Consider the following 17687-nt stretch of genomic DNA (forward strand, 5'->3'; position numbering starts at 1 on the left):
AATGTCATCAGAAGCAGAGGGGGACATACTTGGTCAGATACTGAATTTGTGACACTAATCTTGGGTGTTCACATTGACACTGTGCTGATTGTATAGATCTTCTGTGCTGTCAGGTTGAGGATGTGTTTAAAGCATCCATGTTTTGAATATGAAGCTTTTTTACAGCTACATCCATGTTGAAGCCTTGTCAGCTGTCATGGCTGTGTATGAGTCTGGACGGACATGGATGTAAACTGTACCTACAACTTGACTGGTGTGCAGAGGCATACAACCGCGAAGCTGTAATTCTAGTTTGCAAATAAAATGCGTGGAGATTTTAAAAAAAGGAGAAAAAAAGGGTTGAGTGTTTGAGGTTGTTTCTGATGGGACAGCTTTTGATACATCTCTGTCTGAGTGTCAGATTACACTTAATTACACTTGGTGTCACGTCAAGAGCTAAGTCTGGGATGAGGGTTATGTACTGTGTGTATGAAAAAAAAAGGATTACAAGGAAAAGGTCTAAAAATACTCGTACTGTACATACACACACACTCTGCATATGTCCTGAAAATATTTGGCTTAATCTGATTTATACTTTTGTCTGAGAGTCTACAGAATAAAAAACCGAACAGATGGATTTCTTCAAAGTTAGATTTGGGGAGAATGATGACAAAGAAAAGCGATTAACTATTTCACATGTGGTTACGAGTAAGAACATAACTGCCTACCAAGGGAAGCCTTTGGTGTAATTGCCAAAGTAGAAGATTTGCTGGTAAATAACAGGTTGCCTTTCATCCAGTCTGCTCTTGCAACAGCTTGCAGACATTCATGGGGGGTGACGTTGCAAGGCATGATGGGGCTGCAGCCAAACGGCACAACAGGCAGAGCTTGCACACAGAGAAATTGCCAACTCTTTTGTATTTCTTCTGAAGTTATGGGAGCTTTTTGAAACCCTATAATGATGCCTTTGGCCAGGCTATGCTTTGTTTATGCCCAGTGGGATCTCACTGAAAATGAGCATAGGCAGCCTTTTAAGGCTCAAACAAAAGAACTATACTTGCCAACATCAGATTAGTTCAGAACGCCATACTTAGCTTACATTCTGTGATCGGAGCAAACCTCTGTGAGGGAAGAAAAGGAAACGCTGTATAATGTATATTTCATGTTGTTAACTGCTAAATGGGACAAAAGAGATCTGTCTCTGGCACAGAGGGAGGCATTGAGAAGTCGATATAAAACCCTCGGGCCATGTGGGTTATGCTTGGCAAAGGAATGCATCGTATATGCAAGCACTCATGCACACACTCGCATACCTCCTAGGCCTTTCCGAACCCCCAACCCACAAACACACACACATTTGTAGGCAGAAAAACTCAAGAAAAATAGACTCCAATTTAATTAAGTTCCAGCAATAGCCACAGGGGCACAAATCTGAACTTGGACAATGGAATGTACACTTCTTTACAGATAAAATCTAGTCCATCTATACAGACAAGCAACAATCTTCAGACACACACAAGGTCCACACTGTGTAGTACTATTTCGGAGCTCACACAGAATTGAAAGCATGTGGTAACAGTCTTCAGTGGGATTGTACCAGTGTGACCTTTCAGTTTGTTGGCATTTCAGTGAATTGGCAACTTGTTACAGATGATAATTAAGCAGAACAGTGATTCTCAGAGGGTGGTTTAACTGTGTGTAGTTCGCAACCAAAGACAGCAGCTTCTTCTAGCTGGATGAAGGCGTGCTGGTCAGTAAAACCACCTGCAACAAACTAATTCCAACAGAAACTGGTGTGGCTGAATATTATGCAGTTACTTCATTAAAGAGGTCTTTAAGTTCAGAGCATGGTAAACATTTTCACACTTATGAGAAAAGCAGAAATCACCCATCAGATGGTTCATTCCTAATTTCCTGGAGCACATATCTGATCTGAAAGCAATGACACTGTGTAAGACCATGTGAAAACACTGCTGCATTATCACTGATGTTGGGATCATGTCAGCTGGAAACAAAAAAAAAAAAAGAGGGCGCCAGTTCACACATTTCAAACATCCTAAACAAGAACAATTTAGTGACTCCGGCATCACAAGTGCAGACACTAGGCTGTGTGTGAAGTTAGTCCGTGCATCTTTTCCAGTCTCTCAAAAGTTTCTACATAGTCTCTCTCCAAATTCTACATCTTTAAGCCCTTTTTCCGCAGGTCCTCTCTGGCTTCTTTTATCTGCTCCTGCAATTCTTTAGCCGCCTCCTCACAGTCATTGAAGGTGGCCACCCTGTATCCCACCGTAGCCAGCGAGTAGCAGCCAAATGACACCAGCAGGTACAGAGGCATCGGCCAGGCAACCTCTCTGTAAGTCTGCGGCAGGCTCAGATCCAACAGGTCGAAAGAGACCAAAGCCCAGACTGCGCCCACCACCGACACACCGAACAGCCACTCCAGAAGTTTTGTCATGATGAGAGCTGCCGCGAGGACTTCAGGTGAGCAGCCGGAAAACAACCTGAGGGAGAAACGAACGGTTAAAACGCTGTTTATTCAGTTAGCTTAGCTTTAGCACACTAAAGTAGCACCGTGTTAGCTATATAGCTACACACGCGAGTAAGACAAACAAGGGGTTGGATAATAGAAATAAAACAGTCGGACGAAAGATATGGACTCGTTTAAATTATTAATTCATTTAAATAGCGTTAAATTCATTTAAAAGATTAACAAGAAATAATCCGCTGTGTTTACCTCCTCTCTAACGCCAACTCAGCTCTGCGCGGAATGATGACGTAACCGCAACGCTTTATGGGAAATGTAGTCATTCAGATATTCTATCAAATCCACTGAATGATTGATTTATTTTGTTGTTAAATCTTATAAATTTGACACTTTTCTCAAATTAGTTATTCACAAGCATAAAAGGATATTGAAATATATTGAAATATTTATTAGTATTGATATTTACATCCCAAATCTTAAAATGCTACTTGAAATATTACTTTACAGTATAATTTGCACACTTCTTGCACTATATCCACCTCACACATGTATATATGTACATGATGTATGTGAAGTCTCCACTTTTTTTAGATAGATAGATAGATATCTATCTATCTATCTATCTATCTATCTATCTATCTATCTGTCATTTCTTTATACTTTTTTTGCATGTAAACCCTGAACTGCCTATCTACATATTACGTAATTGATGTTATCATTGTTGTACCGATACTATACTTACACTATAGTCTATATGTCCTGTTGTGTTGTAGTTATCGACCACTATTAAGGAGGAGTGGGAAGACAGCGGTCAGAAAGATTAATTACTACATTCCCTCATTAAACTTCTCAATAAATCTCAATGTTGTCGCTGTCTATGTTTTCATTAAAACATTGCCCTAGACTGTTGCCTGATGTATTAACAACAGCAGCACCCTGTCAGCTGAAAGACAGAAAACAATTTGTTTCAACTGACTCTATAATGAGCCCCCCAGTCAGGCTTTTACCACACATTAGACCTTTAACTGTTTCCCTGTTCCATCCTCTTAATTTAGAAAAGCCATTTTGAAAATTAGTTTACCATTAGCACTAGCTGAAAGCTATCCATAAATACTAATGTTATTCCAAAGCGAGGTATTCAGCAACAATTTCATTAGGTTGCCTCCGGGAGCACACTGCTGTTTGATTTCAGTGTCTCTTTAGGAGCTGTGGGACACATCCGTTCATTTAGGGTGGTGAACTGTCCAGGTGCAGAGGGCACAGACCTCTCCAGGGTGAAATCAGGAGGAGTGGGAGATGTAAACATTATGCAGTTAGCTGGGGAGAGGGACACACCGAAGAGCCAGTGAGAAATAAACATCATTCTTTGGGGAAAAATGGAGAGTTATTCTTAGGTAGGGTAGTGTTTATGTTTGTCTGCACCAGTGTTAATGGCGAAAGTGACGATCTGCACGTCTGCCAGAGGGGTAAAGCCTGTTTCTTCTGTTTATGGAGACTGTTATGTGCAAGACTGGAAGATAGTCAGGGTTTATGTCTGTTTGCAGAGACATAAATCTTAAAATTCTGAAATCAACAATTATCTTTCCAAGTCTGCAGTGTAGTTCTAGGATGCTTTATCTTCTTAATGGCTTTGTGGCTAAGTAAAACAGCAATGATGCATATGCTATGACCTAAATGTCTGCTCATGTTTATAATGTTTGATTTTCCTAAAAGGAGCTACAGTACAAAGAGCTGCAACTGATGTTTACATCCATTATTGATTAATATATTGACTATGTTTTATTAAGCTTTTGATAGTTTATTAATTTGATTAGTAAAATCTCAGAAAATGTATTTTTCACTGCCCCAAGGTAAAATCTTCACATTCACATAAATCCAATTCAAAGATATTCCATTTACATTGTAACCTGTAAATGTAAGGCATACTTTTGCTTTAGGGGATTGAGTGGCTAGAGGTGAGGATTGCACATTGCAACCAGCTGAAACTTCTCAGAATTCTTTTAGTGTTCATTGCTCAGGAGTTTTTTACTGTGTGCCCAATTATCCGCAGATGTCTCTTCCTCTCCAAAGCAAACAGGCTAGGTGATTAAATTGCAGCAGAAACAGTGAGTAAAACAGTTTAATGTTACAAATCAGTGTTTCTCCAATGCTGTTTGACACATCGCAGCCCCTGCTAATGTATACTCACCTTTTTTCCCTGATAGCGTAATGTGTGCTCACCTAATTTCTGATTCAGACATTCAGGAGGTTTTTACCAGGAGCCACATTATCTGCAGAGCTTTCCTCCTCTCTTTAACAAATGTACTGGGCGATTTAAACTGGTAAAAGCACTGAATTTTCATGTCAAAACGTGTGTTTTTCAATTTTTCTCATCACTGAGGGGCTGTGAACTACAGTGGCTGAATGTGAATGGCCCCAGAGCCAATGTTTGCTTTGTCTGTTCTGGACCACATGGCAGTGCAACATGGTAATCTCCATAGATGAGGACCTGCTCCCTAAACAATTCATTAAGGTAACGAAAACACAGTTCTTATTTTCAGGTGATTATACACTAAAGAAAACATACTTATTATATTACACCATTTCTGCCAATATGTCCCCCTAAATCCTACACACGGGACCGTTAAATTAATTGATTATCCAAATTTTGCCCCCTAATTTCATATCAGTCCTATAATTTTATGCCTTTATGCAACCTTGTTCATGTAAGAAATAAATGGTAAATCAAATACTACTACTTTTGAATCAGATCAAAACAGCCTGGAACTACCTGCTACACTTAATAAGATGTGATATGACACATATCAGACTGTGAAGGTCAGGTTACTCCATCGCATCAATAGATTAAACTGAATCCAGGTGGGATTACCTGTGACATGCTGCATCATTACATACATCATAGCGTGTGCTGTATCCTGCCTGTGTTGCATCGTTATGAGCAGCAGTGTGAGCGCGAGTGACGCTCAGTGGGAACAGTCGAGCTGGCTTTTCTCAGTGAGTCTCCCTGCCAGCTCCTGTTCCGTTCCAGTACTCAGGAAACCTGTGCTCCAGCCGAGAAGGCCTGGCAGACACAACACAACAGCCTGTGAGCGGGAGGGGCTTTGAAACAGAGAGAATGGGAGAGAGACACAGAGATAGAGAAAGATTGAGAGAGAGGGGGGAGATGCAGAATGAGACAGAAAAGGAGACAGGGATGTAGGGAACCAGAGTGAGAGAGAGGGGTGAAGCAGTGGCAGCAGTTACTTTCGATAAAGGACCAGAAAGGGGGGGGGGGGGGGGGGGGGGAGGAGGATTTCATAGCTGACAGGGCAAGAGCGAGAAAGCTGAGAGGGCCAGGACTGAAAAGAAAGGGTGACTGAGTATGACTGAGTATGTGGAGGAAAGAGGAGAGGGCAACAGAGAGAAGAGGAGAGGAGGGAGCAGACAGGGGAGAGAGGTTTAGACAGGGGGGTGAAATCAGGGGATTTGCAGGTGCAGCTTGAACAACCAATGACCTTAATGGTGCATTAAATCCAGCTGTTGCTTATCCAGACTTTTCTTCAATCCCCCTAACACCTTCATAGACTGCATGCAGCACCTCGGTTCCCACAATGGGGAGTGAATAAAGCAGCATAGGATGAAGGAATGAGGAAAAAAGCATGAAGCGAGTGTGTGCGACGGATCGGCAGAGACAGAGCGATGGCAGAGGAGGCACTTGATCCTCAAGTGCAGAAATAGGAGTGACTGTGTGACTCCATCCAGGGAGCAAAGATAAGAGGCATAGATAAAACAGGAAAAGTGGTAATGGAGAGTTGTGTTGACTCTATCTCTCTGGCTTTGTCAATATTAGTAGAGTGAAAGGTCCAGATAAGAATGTGTGCAACCAAAGAGCTATATAGGGAGCAAGATTTGGCTAGATAATAATTGTGTAATATCTCAAGTGTGTGAAGCAAGAGCTGGGGAGGCAGAGAAAACCAGCGAGGAGAGGGAGAGAGCATGTACTGTCAAAATGCTGGTTAAGATAACAATAGAGCTTGGACTCAAAAACAGGAACCCTCTGTTTCCTGAGCTGGAGACCGTGGCTGCGTGTTATGTTGTCATAAGATGTGTGTGTGTGTAGGTGTGTTTGGGAAAAGGAAAGAGTGACTAAAAGTGCGTCACAATGTCCACGTACCAGGGATAATGCTGGTGAAAGAGCAAGAACCAAAGCTGTGTTCAAGACCAACTTAATCGAGTCCAAGACCAAGTCCAGAGCAAATCATGTCCTGTTCAAGACAAAAACAGGCAATAGTGTCTTCCCAATGCTGATATAGTGATTAAGGAATTGGGATGGACAGAGGAAAATATATAATCTCTATAATATCTCACTGGAAACAAATCTAAAATGTCAATAAAACAAATAATTTTCCTGACATCACGATACTGAGTGAAGTTTAGAAAGAATGAGGAACACAGACATCAGTCAATATCAATGTCCTCTGTCCTCCTCCCTCTGCTCCTAATGCGATTCACTGCCTGCAGGTACTGCTGGTACAGGCAGGAGGGAATAGTTTGTCTCAGCCAGCAGCTAAGTTTACAAGAATTCACTTAATTGTGGCCAACTAAGCTAAACAGTTAAAGCATAGACATATACCTAGATGCTGCATTGAGTGCATCAGAACACTGCTGCAATACGTGTTTGTTACAAATCTCTATTTACCAAGATATAAAACACAGCACACCATTTGACATCTGTGTAAGATGCAAAAGGCATTCCACCATGTTGCTCCACGTCGTTATGAGACGCTCAGAGAAACGGATGCATCTTAAAGAACATGAAAGTCTGGATTAGAGGGAGGGATTAGAAGTGGATGGTCTCAACAAACACTGGACTTTGACCCAGTAGAGGGGTGCGTAAGACCAACAATCAACAACAATGGTTGCGGCGTTTGTGCCACTCAAAGCTGGGTGTTTTCTTGTTAGCCTTACCAGCTACATTTGGGATATTCAAAACCGGTGTTCTGCCTTTCCAGCTGTGTTTGTATCATTCAATAACAGTGTTTTGTAGCTACACACCACTGCCTTTCCAGCTGCGTTTGTATCATTCAATAATAGTGTTTTGTAGCTACACACCACTGCCTTTCCAGCTGTGTTTTTATCATTCAATAACAGTGTTTTGTAGCAACACGCCACTGCCTTTCCGGCTGCGTTTGTATCATTCAATAACAGTGTTTTGTAGCAACACACCACTGCCTTTCTGGCTGTGTATGTGTCATTCAGTAACAGTGTTTTGTAGCTACAGGCCACTGCCTTTCGAGCTGCATTTGTATCATTCAATAACAGTGTTTTGTAGCTACACGGCACTGCCTTTCTGGATACGTTTGTATCATTCAATAACAGTGTTTTGTAGCTACAGGCCACTGCCTTTCGAGCTGCGTTTTTATCATTCAGTAACAATGTTTTGTAGCTACACCCCACTGCCTTTCCGACTGTGTTTTTATCATTCAATAATGTTTTGTAGCTACACACCACTGCCTTTCCGACTGCGTTTGTATCATTCAATAACAGTGTTTTGTAGCTACACACCACTGCCTTTCCGACTGCGTTTGTATCATTCAATAATGGTGTTTTGTAGCTACACACCACTGCCTTTCCGACTGCGTTTTTATCATTAAATAACAATGTTTTGTAGCTACACACCACTGCCTTTTCGGCTGTGTTTGTATCATTCAGTAACAGTGTTTTGTAGCTACACACCACTGCCTTTTCGGCTGTGTTTGTATCATTCAATAACAATGTTTTGTAGCTACACACCACTGCCTTTCCGACTGCGTTTGTATCATTCAGTAACAGTGTTTTGTAGTGACACACCACTGCCTTTTCGGCTGCGTTTGTTTCATTCAATAACAGTGTTTTGTTGCTACACACCACTGCCTTTCCGGCTGCGTTTGTGTCATTCAATAACTGTTTTTTAGCAACACACCACTGCCTTTTCGGCTGCGTTTGTCTCATTCAATAACAGTGTTTTGTAGCTACACGGCACTGCCTTTCCGGCTGTGTTTGTGCCATTCAATAACTGTTTTTTAGCGACACACCACTGCCTTTTCGGCTGTGCTTGTGTCATTCAGTAACAGTGTTTTGTAGCTACAGGCCACTGCCTTTCGAGCTGTGTTTTTATCATTCAGTAACAGTGTTTTGTAGCTACACACCACTGCCTTTCCGACTGTGTTTCTATCATTCAATAATGTTTTGTAGCTACACACCACTGCCTTTCCGACTGCGTTTGTATCATTCAATAACAGTGTTTTGTAGCTACACACCACTGCCTTTCCGACTGCGTTTGTATCATTCAATAATGGTGTTTTGTAGCTACACACCACTGCCTTTCCGACTGCGTTTTTATCATTAAATAACAATGTTTTGTAGCTACATACCACTGCCTTTTCGGCTGTGTTTGTATCATTCAATAACAGTGTTTTGTAGCTACACACCACTGCCTTTCCGACTGCGTTTTTATCATTAAATAACAATGTTTTGTAGCTACACACCACTGCCTTTCCGACTGCGTTTTTATCATTAAATAACAATGTTTTGTAGCTACACACCACTGCCTTTTCGGCTGTGTTTGTATCATTCAATAACAGTGTTTTGTAGCTACACAGCACTGCCTTTTCGGCTGCGTTTTTATCATTAAATAACAATGTTTTGTAGCTACGCACCACTGCCTTTCCGACTGCGTTTGTATCATTCAGTAACAGTGTTTTGTAGTGAAACACCACTGCCTTTTCGACTGCGTTTGTCTCATTCAATAACAGTGTTTTGTTGCTACACGGCACTGCCTTTCCGGCTGTGTATGTGTCATTCAATAACTGTTTTTTGGCGACACACCACTGCCTTTTCGGCTGCGTTTGTCTCATTCAATAACAGTGTTTTGTAGCTACACGGCAGTGCCTTTCCGGCTGTGTTTGTGTCATTCAATAACTGTTTTTTAGCGACACACCACTGCCTTTTCGGCTGTGTTTGTGTCATTCAATAACAGTGTTTTGTAGCGACACACCACTGCCTTTCCAGCCGTGTTTGTGTCATTCAGTAACATTGTTTGTGCCACTCAAATCTGTTGTTAGCGAAACACTGCTGCCTTTCTGGCCACATTTGTGACATTCGAAACTGGTGTTTTGTAGTGACACACCACTGCCTTTCCAGCCGCACATGTGTCACTCAAAGCTGGGTGTTTTTTAGCCACATCTGCAATATTTTGTTAATTATAATCAAGTAGTTTTGTTGCCTAAACCTTATCACAGACCCCTTCTTTCAGCTGACCCCTTCAGCTTCAAGAGACAACGCAAAGGGCTTCCCACAGCACTGGGGCATCTAGGTGGCAAAATATGACAATCTCAAATGAGAGGCTACGGACAGAGCCAACTTAAAAAGCCTGAGACAAACCCAACAAGACATGGGACCAAGACAAGTGCAAAACTTCAAGTGTTCTCCAGACTGGACTTGAGTACCACAGCCCTGGTGAGAACTGATACTTGTACAGTAACCAAAGCACGGAGAGAAGAGATGAGCCTGGCAAAACCAGCCAAAATCTTTAAAGCTCAGGTTTAGCTATGAAATTTTGGCATGAAAAGAAATTAAATCGATTGAGCCTGGCAGATCAAATGCCAGACCAATCAGCAAACTATAAGGGGGGATTTAAGCGAAGCAGCAACCTGTCAAAACTCCTAGATCTTGGCAAAATTTCTTTAAACTAGACGTTGTTGGAGAAAAGTCAAAAAGAAATCCCATGATTTTCTAGTTTGGAAATCTGAAGACTCTAGGTCATGGTTTTGAATCTATAAATGCTCAGATTATCTACCCTAGCTCTGGTTTTGTGATTATGAGCTTCTTCTAACTAAAATAACTGTCAAGGTAACTAGGGGCTCTGCTTTTTAGGATCATGTGGATCATATTAAGTCAGATATGACACGCTCTATCTTCAACTGGGAACCACTGAAGCTGAAAGACATGAAACCTGTCCACATAACTTCTGTGATCCAGCCCTAGGACTACTCTAACCAATATGTTTTGTGATACTTGAGGTCTGTGCTTTGTGACTGAAGTCTGACAGTCTCAAGTCCAATCTTTGACCAGTGACAGCCCAGCAAGTTGTTTGTTCCCCCACTCAAGGGTTAGCTTTGTGTTGTCTCCTTGAGCACAAATACTTCTCAATATTCTTTTGTACTTCCAACATGAAATGTCACCTGCCCCTTGCACATCCATTTTGTGCCTGGATAGATCATAATGAGTAAAGCACACTTTGTGGTATGACTTTGCAAGTTTAAGACAAGGCTCCTCGGACAGGTGAGGTGACCACGAATCAAAGTAGATGCATCAGGGTGGAGAGCCCCTGTGATACAACTCATCAGGGGTTCCGATTTCCAAGCAGGGCTGCTGAAAGTTTTGACGTTGACAAGCACACTGCTCATAAATATCCTTGAGCCAAGATCATTTCTGGACGGGGAGAGTCTGTATTAAATTGCCGAGATAATAGTTGTGAGACCCATGTGCTACTTAGGGCCTACTTAATGAAGTCTTGGGCTACTCAAGTGGGTGTTAAGGTCAGTGCGTGGTCAAGTGTGACCAGTCTGAACCATGTGAGAATAGCACTTGTCTTGCCCTCTGTGCCCCGAGTAAAGACACACACCTGTTTCAGCTGCTGCTGTGACGGCCGCAGTGAAACAGTGAAGGAATGCCCCCCCACCACCCATCCCCTCTTTCTCTCTCCGCGCTCTCAATGCTGTCCTAATGAATCTCATCACACGGCCTGTGTTTGTCCCACTAGTGCTTTGTTTGTTGACCTTTATAAGACGTCATTACTTATTATCTTCATGGGTTGTGTAATTCTGCCCCATAACACAACCCCCTCAACCACGTCCAAGGCCCACAATATGTGTGTGTGTGTCTGATCAAATGCTTCTTGTCAGTGTAACAGCCATTAACAATGAACAACGGGCATAAGCTTGATGATGTCCCCCCTCCTCCCTCTATCTATCCTCTCCTCTCACCCTGGAACACAATGTCCTTTAGCATTACCATTATTGACAGTGGAACTAATTGGCACATGGTTATGAAAGTTCCCCCTGGGCCATTTTAAATTGGACTGCACAGTTTCCTTCAACATCTGATAGGCGAGTCTGTGCACGAGACCTGGGGAGGTATTGATTATAAATGTATTAATGTGGGTCAGTGCTGTGTACTCAGCAAGGGGTGGATGATGTAGGGCTACATGTCTAGACTGGAACAAACTGACTTCATCTTGTGTTTACATAATGGATGGTAATGGGAGGAAGAGGGGAATTCTGTCCAGGAGCTTTATCTGCTCACTACATCGTTTTCCTTTGATAGATGTGTTGCACACAGGTGTAAGTGAGAAGTAGCTACTGTGTTGGTGAATTAAATCTGATTGCTCGCTGTATACAGCTGTAACCCATCAGGAAGACAATGCATCTCTTGCCAATACCACATTGATTTCAGGGCAGACATTGCAGACTTTATCGCCTCATTTCACTGATGCAATGAAGGGGCTCTGGAGAAACTGGGGCATGCGTTAGATCCCCAAATAGGCAAACTGAACATGAAGCCACATATGAAAACTCATTAAGTCCAGTCCATTGATGCAACCATCACTGCCTGCATACTATATATTGCCTCTGGTCTCTCATTACACAGAAAAAATCCTTTCTTTCCCCACCAGATTAGGGACTGTACTTTATTTATCAGAGGAGAGGGTGGTTGGGATGTGACTGCGTTTTTTTTTTCAATCTTACAGCAACAAATATTTCTCCTTGAGCCTCCCTGAGTGACTCTGAGAAAATCAGCCCAGTCTCACACCCAGCTTGTCAGATACCGCCGATGTAACAGTGGATCAACTAAACCATTACGTATACAACAGTGGCAACAGCAGCAGCCAGAGTATCAGGAACTTGACATGGTCGCTGTCATTAGATTAAAAAAAAAAGTACCCTTTTTATAACTGAAAGTTAAAAGTTAAAAAAGGAAATAAAGACCTTTGCCATGCACGCACAAGCAAAGCTTAGATTTGATTACATTTCTAGAAGCAATCAGAAGCATTTGTTGCATATGATGTATTTTAGGACCATTGGGAATTTAAAAATCTTATGATATTTTCGTTTTTCACAGTTTCTGGCTATGATCATTGATTTTTTTTTAAGCAAACATGCATTTTAAACTAACTTGTGGGATTTGAGGATCTGATGTTATTTAAAATAAATACAAAACACCATTTAGAGGTGAATGTCCCCCCAGTAAGCCCAATACAAAACATAACTCCTCTCCCCGCCTGTTTTGCACCCCCTCCCCTCTCTTATAAATAACAGACAGTCCCTTAGGTCCAGCGACCAGGGCTCCAATCCAATCCAATCCATTTTATTTATAAAGCACAATTTAAATAAACACAAAAGTTTCCAAAGTGCTGTACAGTAAAATAAACACAGTAAAACATAATAAAAAGACAAAATACTACATAAAATCAACAACCTACGTGGTGTTAAAAGCCAAAGAAAAGAGGTGCGTTTTAAGAAGAGTTTCAAAATTAGACAGTGAGGAGTCCTGTCTAATGTGCAGCGGCAGTTCATTCCAGAATTTTGGAGCTGCAACCGAAAACGCTCGGTCCCCTCTGAGCTTCAGCCTAGTTTTGGGAACCCTCAGGAGCAGCTGGTCAGCTGACCTGAGAGATCAGCTGGGTGTGTAGGGGTGCAGAAGCTCGCTGGGGCAAGACCATTTAGAGATTTAAAAGCAAATAAAAGAATTTTAAAATAAATTCTAAAATGGACAGGTAGCCAGTGGAGTGAAGCTAAAATTGGTGAAATATGCTCAAACTTTCTTGTGCCAGTTAAAAGACGTGCAGCTGCATTCTGTACCAGTTGAAGACGTGTGATGGAGGACCCACTGACCCCCATATAAAGTGCATTGCAGTAATCTAGCCGAGTGGTCACAAAGGCATGAATTACTGTTTCAAAGTACTGTCTCTGGAGAAAAGGTTTTACTTTTGCCAGCTGCCTTAACTGGAAGAAGCCTGTTTTCACCACAGCTTTAATTTGGCTGAAGTCATGTTGCTTCACATACTCAGAAAAACACGTGGGCATACATCAATATGCTGTCGATTGATCCTGCAGACTAATTACAGTGCAGCTTGCAATTAAACACGTACAGAGTTTAATTATCGTGCAGTATGTCACCTGTAATCAATAACTGCCACTTGAAAGGTGCAGGCACTTATTTATTTCACAATTACAGTTCAGTTTTGGAGCTGGAATCACACAAATGCACTGCTCATTTGTCGACGCCATCGTGGCTGTCATTGACTTTATGTTGGAAATGCAAAAGGTCAAGGATTCAAGGATTATGGATTTGTGGTGGGCAGTGGGTAATACCCTGAAAGCTGATTGTGGCTGCCTCAGGCGGGCGTGGCTGTCTGTCAATGCCCGTAAATGAAGTTGATTAGGTGAGACTGCTGCTCTGTGGTCCCGTCTACCTCCTGCTCTGGACACTAGCCATATTGTCCCCCCCACCCAGCTCGTTCAACCCAAACACTGTGACTGCTTGACCTCTCAGAAATCTGACCCCGAGGCTCCTTGCTGCTCCCCCAGGCACCTGCCAACCTTTCACCCCTTCACTGGGTGAGCATCTGGAGGGTGAGGAGGGACAGACGAGGCTGCCAGGGTGGGCTGTTGTGAAGTATTGACATGGTAACAGATAGGACTGTGGAGCTGTCAGACTTCACAGAGATGGTCAGACTGTTTTTCTCTTTTCACAGATCAAATACCAACTCCCTCTCCACCACCTCATATTCTGTGTATGTCTGTTAGTATCTGGTCTGTCTTTTATTTCTTTCTTTAACTGTACACACACATCATGCAGGCTATGATGTATGCACAGCTGGTCTTGACAGAGCCGTCCAGGAAACGTGTGGTTTACGGATCCCCTGTTGACATACTGATTTGACTTGCCTTTCACTTTTCAGAGACCTGGAATTTTAACTGCACAGGGGCTATTGAGGTCCGACTCAGCATGTTTGACCACGGTGGAAAACCACTCAAAATATGCTGCCTCTTGACTGACTGACACACTGAGTGGATATGTCACATAATACATAAAGCTCAATCAAAAATCATGGTCTCTAACCACACGTGCAGAGGTCCCACACCTGCTCACACCATTTGTTACAAAGAATTTTGTGTCATTAGTCTCGCTAAAATGCTATTCCACACCTCGGTTTTATGGAAACAATAATATCCTAGTTACAGACAAAGTGTACAGACATATATCTGAAGTTACGCCAGCCTTAAAGTTACACTTTAGGGCCAAAAGCTGTGTAATATACTTTGGTCCATTTCACACTCGTGATCCAAAAGACAGATTTTAGTGGTTCAAACCAGTGAACCGTTACTTTAGGCATGGGCGGTTTATGAGACAGTGGGCCCCTGGGCACAGACATGCTGTAGGCCCCACCACCTCTCCTACATAAGAGCAAGAAACACAAACTTTAAAGTTGTTTAGCTGTTGTTTTTTTTGGTTTTGCATCTCTATGTAGTTGTGTATTTCCCCTTTTGGTAGTCTTAATGAGTCTCTTTGCAGCAGTTTTGCATCTATTTATGGCTGTTTTGTGCCTCTCTGTGGACATTTAAAATCTCTCCCAGGTAGGTACATGTCTCTTGGAGTGGCATTTTGTAGATGAAAGTGTGGGGGCCCCTGGCACTTTGCGCCTTTCAGTAATCCATCCATAACTTTAGGTGCAGAATGAAACAGCTTCTAAAGGATATGGATCCTAGTGGTGAAATGTAACTAAGTACATTTACTTATTGGAAAATTCTCCTACTTCTTCAACTAGATAAACTCTTTAAAATCCCTCTTCGGTCAGCTGTAAAATGCATCATCACCAAGCTGAAAACAGCGCTGTATTTCTGACATCATGAAAAGCTGACTTATTTAGAGATACATGGTTCTCACAGGACAGCGATGCTACAAATATATGATGATCATAAACATGATGCATTGCTGTAGATTAAACCACCCAGCTATATATAAAGAAGTTAAAATGGGCACAACCTCAAACAGCAGTAAAATCTACATCAGTAAAATGCAGCATGCACATGAATGCAGCAGAAATATTCATCCAAAAACATTTTTACTGCACAATGACTACTCTTACTTTTTATACTTGAAGTACATCTTGCTGATAATATTTTCATACTTGTGGAGTATTTTGAACATATACTTCTTCCATGTTTCAGACTGAGGTTAAATCTGCAATAACAATTTTATCAGCCATTTGGGAGCAGTAGAATCACGCTGTGAACACAACAGGGACATTAAGGTTGATATGGCAAACCTGTTAGCAATCAGTTGCTTACGTAGCTACACATCTCTTTTAAGTCTGTTTTCGGTCTCTACCAACTCCTGAGGGAAATATCTGAAATATCTTGATGCCACTCTCATATCTGTCTGGTAAATGAAACTGCAGTCAGCAGATGGTTAGCTTACCGTGCAGAGGGGGGAAACAACCAGGAGCGAGTGAAATAGTTCGGCACATAACCTAAGATAAAACCACAACTTGTAATTTTTACACCTTAGCTTTTGTGCAGATGAAACAAACAAAATGAAATATGTTCATGACTGAGCTTTAAGGCCCAGATGCACTACACCAACATCAAAGAACTAGTGGCATCAAAGGCCGACACTTGCGTCCTCTCATGTCACCTGTTTCTCGGCCAAAATGTTGCACTTGAACACACTATAAAGACTGCTTGAGAGGAAATAACTCACACCAGGAGGCCCTAGAGATGCTGTTAGGCTGGCTGTGTCCCCCTGTTTCCAGTCTTGATGCGAAGCTAAGCTTCCCAGCTGCAGGCTGTAGCCTCATCTTTCAGGGCCTTGACACACTAAGCTGACTGGCGGCTATTGGTTAATGTTGGGCTGTTGGTGGGCATCTGTCACCGCAGTTTTTGCATTGTGTCACATACCTTTGGCACTAGTTGGCCCTTGTTGGCTCTTGTTGGCTTTTATTGGCCAATGCTGCATGTGGAATTGGCATCAGACCTGGCAGAGCCCGTGGGTGAAAGAAATCCCTCCGATTGGCAGTTCAGCTCAGTGCATAAGAAGAGAAACCAAAGTAAGGAAAGTAAACAAATGGCTAAAGTCAAGAGGGTGTGAGGTCGAAACAAACTTGTAATATTTAGTAAGAATATATTATTAGCTTTTGAGCTCTTCTGCAGAAACAGTATGTAATTGTGTTATTCGCTACGTAACAGTAAACTGGCTAACAAGTTTCTTGAGTCAGTCCTGTTGGTCTTCTGGTTTCCTTTTATTAATGATGCTGCTATGGAAATTATTTCCTCTCATGCAGGTGGAGAGCATAGTTGGCAGTTGGCTGTAGTCATTGCGGTGTGTTCAAGTGCAGCTTTCTTAGCCTTATAGTGACTAATTCTTTACTGTTGGTTTGGTGTGTTTTGACCTGAACAGACAAACACGAGCGTGATATCAATCTTCTCATCAAACGGTTGGCAAGACAGCAAATAAACCTTTTTCCCAAAATGTCAAACTACTCCTATAATGTAGCCTTTGATGTCACATGGTGCTCTAATTGTCCTCTTGTGTACTGATGCAGTTTTATTTATACAATAAACTGCACAAGCAGCATTGCATAATACTCACTGCATCATTAAACAGAGAAAACAAAGTGCAGTACACAAATCCAATCCAGGAGGATATGCCACTGGAGTGTAAATGTTAAACTAAATTAGCCCCGTGTCGTCTCTTACAATTGCAGTGCACTAGGTTACAGTATGTGGCCATATGGGCTCTGTCTAGCATTACTGTCACCCCTCATTTATTATAGTGAGGGAAGATGGCCCCACTATGCCCCTCAAATCCTCTTAGCCAACATTTAGCTGATTGATTTTTTTCTTCCACCTCTGTTCAGATTATCAATGTGATAAAAGCAGGAAGTTGTATATTATTAATGCTGTTCAGCCTCTTGGGTGGATGGATGGACGAGAAAGAGAAACATAAATGTTTCAGCAGTGGCCACATCTGAAAGAATAATGTCAAGGCAACATTATTGAATTTAAAGGCAAAGCAAACTGAGTAAAAGAAATAAATGATGCACGTGTGATTCAGTCCCCTCGGCAAATAACCTGTTACATATGGAGAAGAAGAAATTACGAGTCATCACCTCTTGTGGTGGTAATGTACAGGTTTGTGC

At 42.0% G+C, this 17687-nt stretch overlaps 1 protein-coding gene across 1 annotated transcript; it reads right to left on the reverse strand.

Annotated features, from left to right (window-relative positions):
* Window positions 1-1352: 1352 nt before the first annotated feature.
* dpm3 (dolichyl-phosphate mannosyltransferase subunit 3, regulatory) lies at window positions 1353-2757 on the reverse strand. The gene is made up of 2 exons (XM_033636715.2): window positions 2714-2757; window positions 1353-2480 (listed from the first exon to the last, which is right to left on the reverse strand). The coding sequence occupies exon 2, from the start codon at window positions 2432-2434 to the stop codon at window positions 2156-2158; it is 279 nt and encodes a 92-aa protein (XP_033492606.1). The 5' UTR covers window positions 2435-2480; window positions 2714-2757; the 3' UTR covers window positions 1353-2155.
* Window positions 2758-17687: the final 14930 nt, after the last annotated feature.

Source organism: Epinephelus lanceolatus, chromosome 16 (assembly GCF_041903045.1).
Source record: "Epinephelus lanceolatus isolate andai-2023 chromosome 16, ASM4190304v1, whole genome shotgun sequence".
NCBI lineage: Eukaryota > Metazoa > Chordata > Actinopteri > Perciformes > Serranidae > Epinephelus > Epinephelus lanceolatus.